The following is a 16728-nucleotide window of genomic DNA, read 5'->3' as shown; positions in this document are numbered from 1 at the left end:
ACTGTTTTTTTTTGTATGTATGTTACGCGATAACTCCGGTATTTGTGAACCGATTTTCGTGATTCTTTTTTTGTTGGAAAGGGGGGAATTCCATAGCGGTTCCATTTCATTTTGAAGAAAATCATCCACCTCTAAGGGTGGCTGTTCACGCATGAAGGTTCATTTTTATAAATAGCGCCTAAATTTTACTTAAGCAGTAATTATTTTAATGGTTAATTTTGCTATTTCTCCAATTCCAGGCGTTTTTCTAATTTGAATTAGATTTTGGTGCTTGTTGTAATTCTTGTTACAAATAACCTGCAAATAAATATGTTTTATATATAAGGAAACAGTAACTAATTTAAAGTATGTATTTCTTAACTCACATTAAAAAAACCAGATTTTATTAAACCTTTTAAACTTCATATGAAGTCATATAAAATCAGTTTAAAAATGTAAGTCAACTGTGACAATGATACATTTCTTTCATTACATTAGAAAGGCACACCCAAGGCACTAGCCTTACAAAGACTGGAGGAAGTCCGTGCAAACGTGCTGATCCGGGGTTAGGACCGGACTTAGATGGTCCCTGTGCGGGTTCGCTCGCACAGGCCATAGCGCCCTTCTCGTATACCGCCAAGGGTCGGTAGGGAGGGTCATTATAATCAAAACTAATGTAGAAAAATATGGGGTTGCTACATTGACTTACAAATAAATTGACGACGGGTCTAATACAAAAACCACGAAAAAATGTCCCAAGTCAACCTATTTAAACGTAGTGACATGTCAAGGAATATGAAAAAGCTAAAACGTTGAATTTAAATTGTAATGTCATCGCAGTACTGTCTAATTTTTCTTGCTTCGCTGTCAGTCGAACAAACGAAGACTAGAGCGTGAATGACGCTCTGTATACGATTTTAACGCCCTATAAGTTCGGACACTTTTTAGCGCGGACCCGACGTCCATATAATTGTAAGTCAATGGGTTGCTATTACACTTTACCCATATTTAACACCTTATATTTCGCAACCATTAATCGATACATATTGGTTATTACAGGAGGCATTGTTCGATATGGTGGAATACTACGAGAGCGCAACAGCGGTCACCATCTGTGGACCACGGGCTTTCGGCGTGCGAGGTTGGCAGGCTGTCTCCAGGATGATCAAAAAGGTTATATTGCAATGGATTGTTTCATGTGGCTCTTTCTTCCATTTTCTTATCTATAGATGGCATATCGTTGGAGATAGTGCAATTACGCGTAACTAGCATTGGATTATGTTATGTATAGTTTTCATTTCGGTAATTAAGTCGCCCAAGTAAATATCGTGGCAACCAAATTAGCGTGTTGTACAGGAATCTGTCTTTATCAGTCCGTAGACAACATAGATTAATGCTTACTGTGCAAAAATGGAAGTCGTAGCCGTTGAAATAACAAAGTGATAATGTTAAATCCCTCTCTTGTAAAATTTAGTTTACTGCATTTTATCAATGCTACATACGCGAATTTGCACTATCCCCGATGATATACAGTATTAGGTTGTATATATTACACATCGGGAAAACTTGAAATCCACGAATACATTCGTACGTTGCTGTCGCGTCTATATGTTATCGTATTATTCACCGACGTATTTATGACAACGAAACAAGAAACTTTATTAACGTTGTAAATGACTTTTACATTAAATATTGACTAATTCATATTAAATTGTCATAAATACGTCAGTGGCCGTAGCATGACTGAATATGTGTGATAAACCTTCCCGTGACAATATTTAATTCGGTTGATAAATCTAAGTTCGCTTATTTGGTAATGAACTATTGTTAAATATTTTGATGAACAAGAACAACGATATGAAATTGCGTATATAGCTCTTTGTCGTTTAATCATCGCCGCGAAAATCATGAAACAAAAAATGTATTTTCATTTCGTTTGTCGCGCTCAATTTTTACGTTGATAAAATTATTATGCAAATATTTTAAACTGAGCTATGACCTTGCAGCGATGTTTGGCACTGTGTTAATTTTTTGCAGTCGTTGGCCGTGTGAGCTCGCGATGATATAAAAATGTGACATCACGGTGCCCGCCATGTTAGCTATTGTGATAAAATTTTAAAATACCGGTTTATCATTCGAATTTTACAGCTAAATGTGGATATAATAGCTTTATCGCGGCGGCATACTATGGGGGCATTTATTAATGCAATATGTTATACACGCGACAACAGCATTCGGAAATATTTGGCTTCCAGATTTTCCCGATGTGCAATATTAACAACGTGGTACTGTTATTATATTAGTGCAACCCCTTGGCTATTCCGATCGCGTTACTAGTAACCATTAAATCCTTTAGCGTGTAGGTGTTAGGACACTAATGGTACGATATGAAGAGGTCCATCGTTTAAATCGCATCGCACAAACAATCCAGGGGGTCCACTCCCGTTCTCCGTCCCACATCCGTTCGAAACAATATTTTTTTATGATATCAAGTGACGGGACGAAGTAGTCGTGCGCCTGGTGGTAAGCGACACGCCTGTCCGTAACAGTTGCATTGCGAATCAGTACTTTAAATCACAAAGATCTGAGAGGCCCTGTCACTGCATCCGTTACCCTGAGATATAAGTTGACAAGTCCCATGTGCCTGTAATTTCACCAGCACCCTTACCCTTCAAAACCAGAACGCAGCAATGCTTACGTTACTGCTTGTCGGTAGAAATATGTAACGGGGCAATATTTCCCTGGATGAACTCTTTCACAAGGAGCTCTACTGCTACTGAACTACTGTCAAATAAGTAATACTCTACTAAGTTCTCACCAATTGCGTCCTATGTGAAAACTGCTTGAAGCCAATATGTACATTACAAACCCGACAATGTACAAACGAGTGTATAACCAGAAATAGAGACGAAATGTCATTTAATTTGTTTGAAAACTATTCTGCCATATCATTACTGTGACAACTCCGCTCCGATTGGCCAGCCCGAGTTCGAAAGAATTGACGGGTGTCGTCAATTGTTTCACTTCAAATCGACCAGTTTAACTTGAGTTTGCTATAGTGGACGATAATTGCAAAATTACATATTTAATTACCGATGAATGTGATTCCGTTTGTTTTGTAAATGTTTTTTTGCCTGATGGACGGCGATTATTTCATCTCTATTTCTGATTATAAACTCGATGTTACAAACCTAGTGGATATATCAATCGATTACAGAGCTGTCAACTAGCCGAGTTAGAAATTACCAACCATCCATTGGAAGCGAATCACGCACCTGTAATATCGAGGGCTCTTCACGCCTTCAGCTGCAAGCTGAGAGTGCTGTGTTTGCAGAGGACATTGCTTGCTGGAGACCCGCTACTCTGTCTAGGTAAGATCACATAATATGTAGGTAATATACTTCGTTTCAATCAATTTTGAACAAGTTACTAACCCGACCATAGACGTTTAATGATCGTCAATTGCAATGCCAACTATAAATCGATTAATTAATTGAATCAATCGATTTGTTCAATTGAGTCATGCTAGCGGTTTTCCCTACATAACCTTGCATATTTAAAATTTCCGAAATCTTAATTTTAAATCCTCCTTCAAATCCTTACACTTAGATACTCGTTCGATTGCGATTGAAAGATTCGATTTACTAATTGATTACAATAACTTTAATTGAATGACCCGGAAGTTTTTTTTTCTCCACCACTATGCAACCACAGACAAGTCATAGATGTATTGATGAAAAAAATAACCTCACTTTTGGACTACCATTTTTCAAATACAATTTTACGATGCTATTAAAATAAATATTGTTGGAAAAAGTGATGAGATATCAAGTCGAAATCTTCGAAATATACTTGAAAGGGTTATTAATTCGATTTATTGAGTGATTGCTTTAGAATTTTAACCCAACAGTTTTGTTTACTTTTTGTTGAAAATGGATTGGTACAGACTTTACCATGGACCAGTAACTCAAGAAGACTGCTAATCTCCATACTGCAGATCGTAACCAATCATGGTTACGTTGCATCTCTGATTAGACATGGACTTTTGGTTTGGGGTAACTTAACTGTTTGTGAAAAAATGTTTATAGCTAAAAAACTTGTCCGAACAATGACCGATATTTCACCAACTCAGTCGTGTGTTTAACCCGTGTTTAACCCGGCGGGATTGTGGTGACAAAATGTTACAAAGACTATATGGTAGTGTATGACATATTAATGATCTGCCATTCTTTCTTCCATTGCGAAATAGTGTTGTTTGCTGATGACACATCCTTGATTTTTAAAACAGGCAGACATGACATTAACTATGACCGTATTAATGATACCCTCTCTAAGGTAGTTTATTGGTTTAATGCTAACAAATTATTGCTTAATGCCAAGAAGACAAAATGTGTTAAATTTGAATTACCTAACGCAAAATCGACTAGTCCAAGCACAGAAATAAACGGAGAAAAGTTAGACCTTGTTAATAAAGCAGTCTTCTTGGGAGTGACCTTAGATAGTAAACTTCAGTGGTTTCCACATATATCGTCCCTGGCCAGCAGATTAAGCTCCGCTGCATACGCAGTCCGCAGAATACGTGAGCTTACCGATGTTAGTACTGCTAGACTAGTTTACTTTAGTTACTTCCATAGTATAATGTCCTACGGGATTCTCATGTGGGGTAAAGCGGCAGATATTTAAACCATATTTGTATTGCAAAAACGAGCGATTCGTTCTGTGTACCGTCTAGGCTCTCGGGTATCTCTCAGAGAAAAGTTTAAGGAGACTGGTATCATGACTGTGGCATCACAGTACATTTACTCAAATATTTTATATGCCCGTAAAAATATACATAATTTCAATAAGAAAGAAGATATCCATAATATTAACCTTAGAGCTAAGTCCAAACTCATGGTACCACGATTTCGTTTAACCAAGGTAAACAACTCTTTTATGGGGAACTGTATACGTTTTTACAATAAGATTCCGGAGCATATATTAAGTTTATCATTTCCTAAGTTTAAAAACTACATTAAAAATATTTTGATCGAAAAATCATATTACAAAATTGAAGACTACGTGTTAGATAAAGGGGACCTCAGGGAGGTCAGCGTGGTGAAAGAGCAGTAGCTTAAATGTGACGTTTTCAAGTGTAAATTTATTTTACCTATGGAATAAATAATCTTTGACTTTGACATACCCGCATACAATATTGACTCAAAATTGTATGTATCTAACAGATAGCGTTGGATTGAATATGTTGAACGCCAGCTATGTGGTTGGGTATTACATACCCGAGCGTTGTTGACAAGTGAACTAACTCGAGCGATGGTTGCCTCGACACTGCGATTTTGACATTATCCCTTCCCGTGTCTTTTTAACTTCAGCTACTCAAAACAACAAAACGTTTTGAGTAATTAATAAGAAAAATACACTCATAAAATGTAACAGGTGGGTATGTCACACCCGGCCACACTCCCGCCTGGTTAAAGACTTGGGAATATACGTGTATGTATATTTTTATCGCCTGGTTTGTTAAACAAAACCAGATATCTTTAAAAAAGAAGAAATATTCATAGTAGACATATAAGGGTTCCAAATAGACTGGTTTATAATAAAGTATCTAGACATACCATTGCATTGATTTTTATAGTAGGACACCTATAAAAATCAATGCAATGGTATGTGTGTCCAAATATATAATGCTCTACCCATTGACTTACAAATAAATGGACGACGGGTCTAATACAAAAACCACGAAAAAAATGTCCCAAGTCAACCTATTCGAAATTTAAATTGTAATGTCATCGCAGTATCGCGCTGTCGGTAGAACAAACGAAGACTAAAGCGGAGTTTGGCGCTCTGTATACGATTTTAGCGCCTTACAAGTGCGGACACTTTTTAGCGCGGACCCGACGTCCATATAATTGTAAGTCAATGGCTCTACCAAACGATATTAAAATGTTACCAAATAGTTTGTTTAAAAATAGATTGAATGCATGGCTTAAAGACAAAAATATTACATTGACCGATTTCTTGAATAAACATTGACATATAAATTACTACTGGTATTATAATACTAATTAATTGGTTTGACTTTCATAATTTTTGCTATTATTTGAATTGACTACGTATTGAAATAAAATTAGAAGCTTTAATTGTAAAAAAATAAATTCTGAAATAAAGCCAGTGTCACTGACATTCAACCTGCGCTATAGAACCTATTCAGTACGGGAAAAATTTGAACTCTAGCTGAGGTAGTACCGACTTTTGACAATAAAACTTAACTGTTAAGTCTATTGAATGTCACGATACAGCTGCTGGTAGCTATAAAGGTACGTGGCTGAGTGAAGAAATAGATTTCTCACAGATGGCGCTACAGTAGAAAAGTCGTTAAAAACCAAAAACAAAAATCGGCAACTAACTCAGAAAAATTCGTAAAGTCCGCTGACTCGACTCGACTCGAGCTGTGCTAGTGTCAACTCTTAATGTTTGAATTTAATATGCGTTCCAGTGATAGCTCTGAAGACGAACACCTCGATCCGCGAGTTGCGCCTGGGGGACAACCAGCTGACTGCGTCTGACGCTGCTCAGCTGGCGCTGCTGTTGCGCTACAACACGAGGCTTCAGCTATTGGACCTCTCAAATAATCAGATACAGGTAAATTTTTCGTAAAGGGTAACGAACCTTAGGCTGCTAACAGATTGCATGTTTGCAGTAAATGCGTAAAGTCGGTAACTTCCGAGAGTCCAGACCACGACTGCATGAAGTTGATAACGACTTCCGTCGCACGACGTTGATAACGAGACCGACTGCAGTCGATCTCGGCTGCAGTCGGTTTCAACTGTTATGCAATTGATGCGTGAAGTCGTTTTCAACATGCAGTCTCGGATAACGACTACAAGCATCAACTGCATGCAGTCGATCTGTTAGCAGCCTAAGGTGGTGGTTTAAAGTTCTTTTCACTATTGACTAAGACTTGATTTGTTTACAAGATTCGTTAAAACACTTTTTTAAACTCACTTCAAAAAGGAAGAGATTCTCAATTCGATTCTTTGTTTTGTATATGTTACGCGATTATTCCGACTTTTGTAAACCGATTTCGATTATTCTTTTTTTATTTAAAAGGAGGTACCTCTGTAGTAATCCCATTCAAATTTTAACAAAATATTCCACCTCTAAGGATGGCAAATTAGGGGATGAATCTGGTGTATTGGATTCCACCCATTGAGTACATAACCAGAAATAAAGACAAAATAAGGGCCATCAAATGGTACTGATATCACTTTTAAATATCAACTCTCGTTTGCGCTGAAATCACAAATTAGAAAGCTGATTCTCTGAGGGTCGTATTCCAGAACTCTACTCAATGCTCAAGTCAGGATTTGAGCAGACTTGAGTATGATTTCAAGCACTGGAAATACGACTCTAATGGCAAGGACTTGAGTATGATTTTCAGTGCTCACTGCAATACTTAAGTCCTGACTTGAGTATTGAGTAGAGTTCTGGAATACGACCCTGAGTCTCCGTAAATTTCAAAAATGTTCTGTATTTATTGTAATAAAGATTATACCTCTAAGTATGAGGGACCGTTCCATTCGGTGGTGTGGGAAAAATAATAAAACATTTACAAAACAAACAGAATCACATTTAATCGGTAATTAAATATTAAATTATGTAATTTTTCAATTTCCGTCCATTATAGCGAAGCTCAAGTTAAACTGGTCGATTTGAAGTGAAACAGTTGACGACACCCGTCAATTGTTTCGAATTCGGACTGGCCAATCGGAGCGCAGTTGTCACCGTAATGATTTGGCAGAATAGTTTTCAAACAAATTAAATGACATGTCGTTTCTATTTCTGCTCCATGATTTCACCCAATTTCTAAATTGGCAAATAGATGTAATTCCAGAAAATTTTGAGATCGGTTTTTTATGCAAATAAAGATCATAATTTTATTTCAAAGAGAATAATCGAATGCCGTGATGCGACATCTATAGAGACAGTGTACGTTATTTGCAGGACGCAGGCGCAGGTCACATCGCAGAGGCGCTGGCCGATCAAGCGACGCAAACGCCACCCTCGGCGACCAATTCACCCATGTCGCCACACCAGTGTCCTTGTAAGTTTTAAACTATGACCTGTTCCAATCCATTTTGAACAAAAAGTAAACAAACAGGTTTGGTTAAAATTCTAAAGCAATCACTCAATAAATCGAATAAATAACACTTTCACGAATATTTAGGTTTAATATATCATCACTTTTTTCAACAATATTCATTTGAATAGCATCGTAAAATCGTATTCGAAAAATGGTAGTCCAAAAGTGAGGTTATTATTCATCTATACTTCTACGACTTGCCTATGGTTGCATAGTGCTGTTCGAAAAAACATTCGGTTCAATCAATTAAAGTTTAGTAATCGATTATTACATCGAACATTTCAATCGCAATCGAACGAGTATCTGAGTGTAAGGAAGGAGTAATTAAAGGAGGAGGAGTGGGAGGAATTAAATAATTTATTATGTATAGGTAATTGTAAGGAAAACCGCTAGTATGACTCAATTGAACAAATCGATTCATTCAATTATTTAATCGATGTGTAGTTGGCGTTACATTTGGCCATCACTAAACCGTCTATAGGCGGGTCAGTGACTTGTTTTTTACTTTTTGTCAAAATGGATTGAAACGAAGTATAATTTACTATATTATATTAACTACCTCGGTGGCCGAACGGTTACCGTGCCGGACTGCCATGCAGAGGTCCCAGGTTCGATTCCCGGGTCGGGAGAAATATTTGTATGGCCTACATTTATTTCTCTCGTGAGCTTGGGTGTAATTTGTGGTTGTCTACGTGTGTGTCCATGGCACCCGCGACACAGGGTTTCCCTAGTGCGGGGCTATGTTGAGTGTGTACTATAATAGAGTCGGCGGCGCCTCCACCATTTATAATAGAGGGCTGTAGCTCAGACGCATTGCGAGAGGTACTTTTAATAATATAAAACCGGGATTAACTTAAACTTTGGTTTATTTTACCATTTTCATGTCTAGGGTTACGAAACAATGATCTTAATATTAATGTCAAGATCTTCTCTTATTTTCTTAGCGTTCCAAATACAAACTATAATCATTACCTATGTTCAGCCAGCAATTCTACTCATAGAGTACAGCCTAGTCTACAGTACGTTATTAAAAAAATAAATAATAATAATAATCACGAATATGGTAGCGGAATTTACGAAACCGAATTACGCGAGGTTAGGTTTTGACTGAGTAACTGGGTATTAACTAAAGATTCTTAACTATTATTTTTATTTAATAATAATATTATGTACATTGTGGTATGGCAGCCAACTACTATAGTACCACCTCTCAAGTAGAGGCATTGGGTTCGAATACGGGCTCGCACCTCTGTGGCGATATGGCCGGAGTCGTAGCGGCGCGTATTGGTGTGAGCGCTGGTGCTTATGCGCTACAAGTTTCTCAGAATTTATTAATGGAGCGTTGCGATGAAGAAAAACATCGTGTTTTTAACGTGGTTTTAACTTTAAGCAGATGATATTATCTGTGAATAAAACACCATACACTTTTTTTTATTTTCTTATTGTGTTTGTCGATTCCACAATGTTCAGTTACGACATGGTTACGACATTATTTACTGTTATGTGCGTAATTTTTATTATATGTAATTAAATGCGATCGTTTTTCAGTGAGTGGGTACGAATCACGTGGATTGGCGTTCTTGGTGTTATGGAACAACCAGCTTACGAGGAACTGTGCCCACCATCTTAGCAAAGCTCTGGTACGTGTATTGGTAGAGCTTCTCACGAAATTGTTCGTCCAGGGAAGTATTGCCACCATGCCGATTTCTACCGCCTAGCAGTAGAGTGCTGGTGAAATTGCACATGGGACTTGTTAACTTATGTCTCAGGGAGACGGGCGCAGTGATAGTGCCTCTCAGATCTCAGATCTTTGCGATTTAAAGCTCTGAGTGGCACTGCAACTGTTATGGACAGGCGCGTAGCTTACCATCATTCGCACGACTAGAACGTCCCGTCAATTTGGAACATAAAAAAGTCACGGAACAATAGTTATTTGTGGTGTTAGTAATATGGTCTTGCAAGGATGTTAGTATTATAGAAATAACTATGTAAATATGTGCCACGTTTTATAGGCGTTAGTGAAAATTGGGTGAAATTCTATATTATAATATAATACATGTTTAGTTTTATTTATTACACTAAAACATATTCATAATCCTAATTTTCACTTACGGTTATACTTATATATTCAAACCCGTTTAGTTTATACCTCATCAGTTTTTATTCTTGCTTGTGCTTTTATTTTGTGTGATTAAGTGATTATTGAAATTATTTTAGTTCTTCGACGAATTAAAATCATTCAATAAACACAATTTGTTATCATAGTCTCATTGACTTACAATTATATGGATGTCGGGTCCGCGCTAAAAAGTGTCCGAACTTATAGGGCGTTAAAATCGTATACAGAGCGTCATTCACGCTTTAGTCTTCGTTTGTTTCTTCTGACAGCGAAGCAAGCAAAATTAGACAGTACTGCGATGACATTACAATTTAAATTCAACGTTTTAGCTTTTTCATATTCCTTTACATGTCACTACGTTTAAATAGGTTGACTTGGGACATTTTTTTCGTGGTTTGTGTATTAGACCCGTCGTCCATTTATTTGTAAGTCAATGCATAGTCTATTTCATTTCAACATAAGAATAAAATATGCCAACGGATTTATATTACATAAATAATGTACTACAAATCGCGTAGTGTAAATTGCGCGCAGATTTGTAATGAGAAAGAAAGCCTTACTGAGGTAGTGAGGTGAAAAATAATTTTCCTGTTCGATTTTAGCATCGAGTATATAACCAGAAATAGAGACGAAATAAGGGCCATCCATCCCTTGCAACTTATCAGGGAAACGGGCCTTATATCACTTTTAAATATCAACTCTCGTTTGCACTTCTATCACAAATTAGATACGTCTCCGAGTATTTAAAAAATACTTATATAGTATTCTATATTTATTGTTCCATTCGGTGGTGTGGGTAAAACAGTAAACAAAACAAACGGAATCGCATTTCATTTTCCGTCCAATTAGAGCGAAGCTCAAGTTAAACTGGGCCAATCGGAGCGCAGTTGTCACCGTAATGATTTGGCAGAACAACATTTCGTCCCCGTCTCTGGTTATGTCGATGGACCTTTGTAGTCGCGATGTGTTGTCGGGCAGACGTCGAAGTCGCTGTGCGTGCTGAACGTGGGCCGCAACGCGCTGGGCGGCGAAGCGTTGCGGGCGCTGGGCGCGTGCGGCGCGCTGGTTTCGCTGGGGCTGCAGGCGGCGCGGCTGGGGCCCACGGCCGCCCGGGCTCTGGCCGACCTGGTCGCCGCCGACCACAAGCTGCAGGTGCGCCTCTGCTCTGATTACACTTTTAAACTTTTAAGGCGTCCAGTGGGACGGCCCCACACTAGTTTGCTTTATTTTTCTCAGCAGTACAAAGGGCAATGGCAAACTCTCATATAAATCGACCCCTCCTACGTAAAGTATCGTATGTCGAAATTGCCAAGTTTACAGGGGAGCGTTTTAAAGTTTTCAATTCACTGAAGTAAGAATAACACGTGACTTTATTTCTCAATTTTATCCGGCAAAACTCACACAGTGTATTTATAAAATCCTATATATCGGTTAGATGAACAACCACAATTTATTTTTATCATTTTACTATTTCATTTAGCATTTCTATGCTAATGTCATGTGTTATTACTCATTTCAGTGAATTCAAAACTTAAGGCTGCAAACTTGGCAATTTCGACATACGGTACTTTACGTAGGAGGAGTCGATATTTTTGTTGATATAATTTGTATTCTTCTGTTTATAAGAAATATGTGAAAATATTGAAATTCCTGAACAAATTTTGTTTCGGGGGTACTATTCTGAGAAGTCGGGATTTAAAGATATTCCAGTTTGAAGTTTTGGAGGTTGTGTGTTACGTAATAGAATAAAATATATTCGGTGTCTTATTATATCAAAATAAACTACAGAAGTCTTAAACAGAGTCAATAGAAGTTGAATGGAGCTGTGGTTTGGTGACGTGACGAAAGTTCAGATTAAATTATTTTGTACACTGGTGTGACGGTGTGACCTTCTTTCACTGTCATCTGACCTCTTTGTATCGCCCTCTCCGCTTGTATCCTATCATTTTTTATTTTACATGTATTTAAATTGTTCCATCTTCCTTTTCTTTCTCATACTCATTTTGTTTTCGTACCACGATCACTCCCAGCTCGACCGCGACAAGAGTCAGAGCTCTTCCAAATTCCATTTACTAAAATGTTATTTTTGATTCCTTACCAAGTTATAATACAAAACATAATACAACAGTCGGAGCAAAAAAAATTATCAAAAATTTGCTGCAATAGTTTTTCGACCAAAAAGGAACTTAAACCCGGATGGAATGCCGCCATTGAAACCCTATTACACGAATGTAAAGATTTGTACAGACGCTTTCTGGTGCTTTTCACTGGTATGGTCAAAAGGCATAAAGTTAAGCCATATCAAAAAAAAAAACTGAATTAATACATACCACAGACTATTGCACTGGTAACTCGGACACGATTTTTTTGTGAAACGTGCCATCTATCCCTGATTTTAAGAACTTCTTTGTCAGTTTTACCATTTTCTCGAGTGTCATTTTGGAGAAGAAATTATCGACTTTATTTTTTATGTTGAAGTAATTAAATCGGTCGAATAGTACATTTGATATTACGTGAACTAAATGTAGACCATATCCATATGTAGGTACTGAAATTCCTTTTGTATATATCAGTCCGATTGCATATTAATTGGTCATTAGAGTTCCTTTTAAATTAAATTTCATTTCCAGACTTAGATAGGCTGCTATTATGATTTTAAAATTCTTATGAATTTATTTTATTCAAACTTGTAATTAAGACATTAGAAGACGGTAACTAATTTTTCTATGATTTTGCCATTGTTCTTTCATACAAATACAATTACATGCCATTTTATACTACTCCTCGGAAGGTGAGCGTCAGTTTACAAAATAATGAAGAAATAACAGTAGTGTAAATAAACAAAATCAACATAATTAATTAAACTAATAAATAATTGAATTAAACTAACAAAGTCAGGTGTAGTCAGGTTTGCTATTATTCTAATTAGTTTTTTTTGCAACACAAATTGAGATGGTGCTTCGGTATTATTGCCCCACAGTATATATCTAACAGCAATAACTAACAAATGTATATTACAGTATAATAAATAATACGATGGATGTCAAATTCATTAATAAATATAATAATTTAATTATTTATTAAGTACTTTGAGTGTACTCTGTTACTGAGTAAAGGTACTTTTCCAATAAAAGGTTCTTCAGTCTGCAGCCAGAACGTTTCCTCACAACATTCGTTTTTTAGTTCGGCAGGTAGGTGCTCATAGTAGGTCGGTCCTATAACCTATATTTTTTTCGTGAAGTGCAGTGTGACGCGGTACTGATCGGAGTTGTCCCGCACGACTGAGTATTTCCGCGTGAGCATAATGTCCTCAAAAACATATTGCAAAACATAGTACTAGATGGACGGCTAACGTTGGTGATGATGATTATTGAGAGGGCCAGGACGCTTAACCGATGAACGTGTATAAAAGCGCTGATGCGTGTTTGAGGAGGCGAAAGATGCGTGTTTGGATTTTAGCAAGTGGAAGATTGTTGTCTATGCTTATCCCGAGGGGAAAAAGCTGTGAAGTATATGTGTTCGTTTAAGTAGCAGTAGAGCTTCTTGAGAAAGTGTTCGTATATGTACATAGGTATGTGGTCTGTTAAGTAGCAGTAGATCTTCGTGTTCGTCCAGGGAAATACTGCCACATTACCTACTTTTGTCGCCAAGCAGTAATGGGAGCATTACTGCGTTTCAGTTTTGGAGAGTAAGGGTGCTGGTAAAATTATTGCAACTGTCATCGATAGGCGTGTCGCTTACCATCAGGAACACGACTTGTTCGTCCCGTCCGTAAAAGAGTCCCACTAATGTGCATATGTCTCCTTTCAAGCGAGGGTTTAAACTATGGAGGTCTTCTACTGGTAGGAATCGTCGGAAATGAATACTCCAATACGTGGTATAACAAATAAACTATATTGGCAATTAAGCAAAGCACAAATCGCAGCTTAATTACGAATGGCAAGAGAGCAAGCACAGCGGTACGAACACGGAAGAAAAAACAATGGTAGTGGTATAAGCCTCATTACCATCGGAACCAATGTCGCTAGAACGCAGGCAAACAAAATTATAAACACTACGAAATCTAATTTATTTATTTAGTTAATCAGGCTCTCACAACAATAAGTACACTATAATTATGCAGGTATACATACACTATGGTTTTAAACTAAGGATGCACTAATAGAAATACCATAATATTTGGTTAGGCATGACGATACAAAAGTACAACCTATATGAACTTAACTATAAACTTATCACATCACTTGCTTTATCGTAGAAACGGAAGTACAACTTAGATCAATTTCACTCTGATACTCCTTATACCTTATATGTTATTGCTCGTGATAAGAAACAATTTAGCCCCAAATTTGTGCGACACCTTGGCCTATGGAAGAGCCTATTACAACCAGACCTCGGCAAATTATAGCGGGATAAGGAAGTCTAGCCGGAGACAATTATTTTGATAAAGGTCAGATCATCATTTTTCTACGGGTTTCTAGTGTAGCCATCTTAAAATGTTTCAAATTATTCTCATACGACACAAATTTTGCAGCTGATTTGCAAGAGTAGGTTAAATGATACACAAACCTTTTCTGTGTAAGTTATAGGTATTTCTACACTCCCTTGATATGAATCCGAGCATTTTAAAAGCCTTTAGTACACATATATTGATATGTTTATCAAATCTTAGTAAGGAATCTATTTGGACATCTAAATCGCGAATTTCCTGAAAGATAATGAAGTCTTGATAATGATTGGTCACAGTTTCTAATTTAAAAAGATGGAATAAATTCTGCATTGTTAACGTGTTCTGCAAATAACTTTACCCAGTCGTTGTATCGTTGAAAGTTCAATATAGTTATAACTGAAATTTTATTCAAAGTGCTTCCGTCTTGCGGCCACTAGCTGGACTACGAACGACTAACATCTGAACGAATAGAAAGTAGTATCTTCGCGACAACAGATATCTTTTTTAACGCACACATTACAAAATGAACCTTATTTCGATCAATTAAGTTTAAAGATAGCAAAACACTCATGAAGCATTTTTTCGTTACACCTTTGTTCGCTACTAGCGTGGAAAATTCGAGATGTTTACTTATTTCTCCAAAAGATAAAACTTGACCGTACTCTGAATAGTAACTGGTCATGATCATGATATTCAATAAAATAAATATTTAACATTTTAGTTCGTTACCTGTAGTGGTGTTTTTGTTACACCCTATATAATTTATGTTAATAAGGGGAATGTGACATTGCAGAGGCTGGACTTGCGCGACAACAAGCTCGGCGAGCAGGGGCTGCAAGCAATACTACAAGCGCTTAGCAAGAACACCTCGCTCACGCAAATCGATCTAGATGAGCCTACAGTAAGTACATAGTAGAATAAGAACAAGAAGGGTAGGGATCATCGAGTATATAACCAGAAAAAGATACGAAATGTCATTTAATTTGTTTGAAAACTATTCTGCCAAATCATTACGTTGACAAGTGTGTTCCGATTGGCCAGCCCGAATTCGAAACTTTTGACGGGTGTCGTCAATTCTTTCACTTCAAATCGACCGGTTTAACTTGGGCTTTGCTATAATGGATGGAAATTGAAAAATGATTGATTCCGTTTGTTTTGTAATTAGATGTTTTGCTGTTTTTCCCACACCACCGAATAGAACAGCACGGCATTGTTAGAGATATTACCTTTATTACAATAAATACATAATATTTTTGGAATATACGGAGACATACGCACAGGTTAGTGTATATTGACGTTAGAGCATGAGAAGTGAAAATGTAATTAATTCCTAATTTATTTATCTATCCAGGACACATCCAACTTGTCCGCCGAAGACGGAGAGGCGGTCGTCGTGGCGCGGCTGACTCGGGAAATCAGGGCGTTGTGCCGCAAGAACGAGCCCACAGCGACGTCACCGGAACGCAGAGTGCACAGGAAAATCAGCCTTACGTGCCATAGTACTTGTATACCCAGGGTAAGCGAATGCTGTTACTGCGAATCTCAAACAAACTGAAGTTTAAATAGTGCATTGTGTATTAATAATGATAAATAAAGAATTAGGAACTAGACTCTATTAGAAGCCTGAAGTCGAACACTGAGGGCTTTCGGAGTCGAGTGTAATGAGAAGAAAAAACGCCCGAGGGTTTTACTTAGAGCATTATAGTCAACTTAGCTCGCATACTATTTACGTGTAAGTGTGTTCACTAACTAAATGTGTGTAACTCATTCCGCAGTAAAGCAGCTTCCATGACAATGCGACGTTGTAATTTTTCCCTGTCAAGGAAACAAACCGGCTGTTGTTGTGATTCGTCTTATTAATACCGTGTCCGGATTGTTTGTATCATGAGTGTGCCCGTGAAGCGACGCAGAGTGAGCCTCCCGCTGTGTGCGCAGGCGCTGTCGTGCGAGGAGCGGCGGCCGCCCTGCGCGCGCCTGCGCTCGCCGCTGCCGTCGCCCGCGCCGTCGCCGGCCGGCAGCCCCGTGCCCGCCGCGCCC

At 37.8% G+C, this 16728-nt stretch overlaps 1 protein-coding gene across 1 annotated transcript; it reads left to right on the top strand.

The window, feature by feature from the left end:
- Window positions 1-1043: 1043 nt before the first annotated feature.
- On the top strand, window positions 1044-16332 carry LOC113229354 (protein phosphatase 1 regulatory subunit 37). Its single transcript, XM_026462913.1, has 8 exons — window positions 1044-1152; window positions 3197-3350; window positions 6476-6621; window positions 7984-8083; window positions 9671-9762; window positions 11220-11393; window positions 15485-15592; window positions 16043-16332. Exons 1-8 carry the CDS (start codon window positions 1054-1056, stop codon window positions 16244-16246), a joined length of 1077 nt encoding a protein of 358 aa, XP_026318698.1. The 5' UTR covers window positions 1044-1053; the 3' UTR covers window positions 16247-16332.
- Window positions 16333-16728: the final 396 nt, after the last annotated feature.

This window comes from Hyposmocoma kahamanoa, unplaced genomic scaffold, assembly GCF_003589595.1.
Source record: "Hyposmocoma kahamanoa isolate Upper Pololo Valley unplaced genomic scaffold, ASM358959v1 100103, whole genome shotgun sequence".
NCBI lineage: Eukaryota > Metazoa > Arthropoda > Insecta > Lepidoptera > Cosmopterigidae > Hyposmocoma > Hyposmocoma kahamanoa.
This window is presented reverse-complemented; position numbering and strand designations above follow the sequence as displayed.

Coding starts and splice junctions, on each gene's coding strand:
- LOC113229354 (XM_026462913.1), top strand. CDS start 1,054: ATGGTGGAATACTACGAGAGCGCAACAGCGGTCACCATCTGTGGACCA. Junction 3,351..6,475: donor AGACCCGCTACTCTGTCTAG/GTAAGATCACAT, acceptor TATGCGTTCCAG/TGATAGCTCTGAAGACGAAC. Junction 6,622..7,983: donor TCTCAAATAATCAGATACAG/GTAAATTTTTCG, acceptor CGTTATTTGCAG/GACGCAGGCGCAGGTCACAT.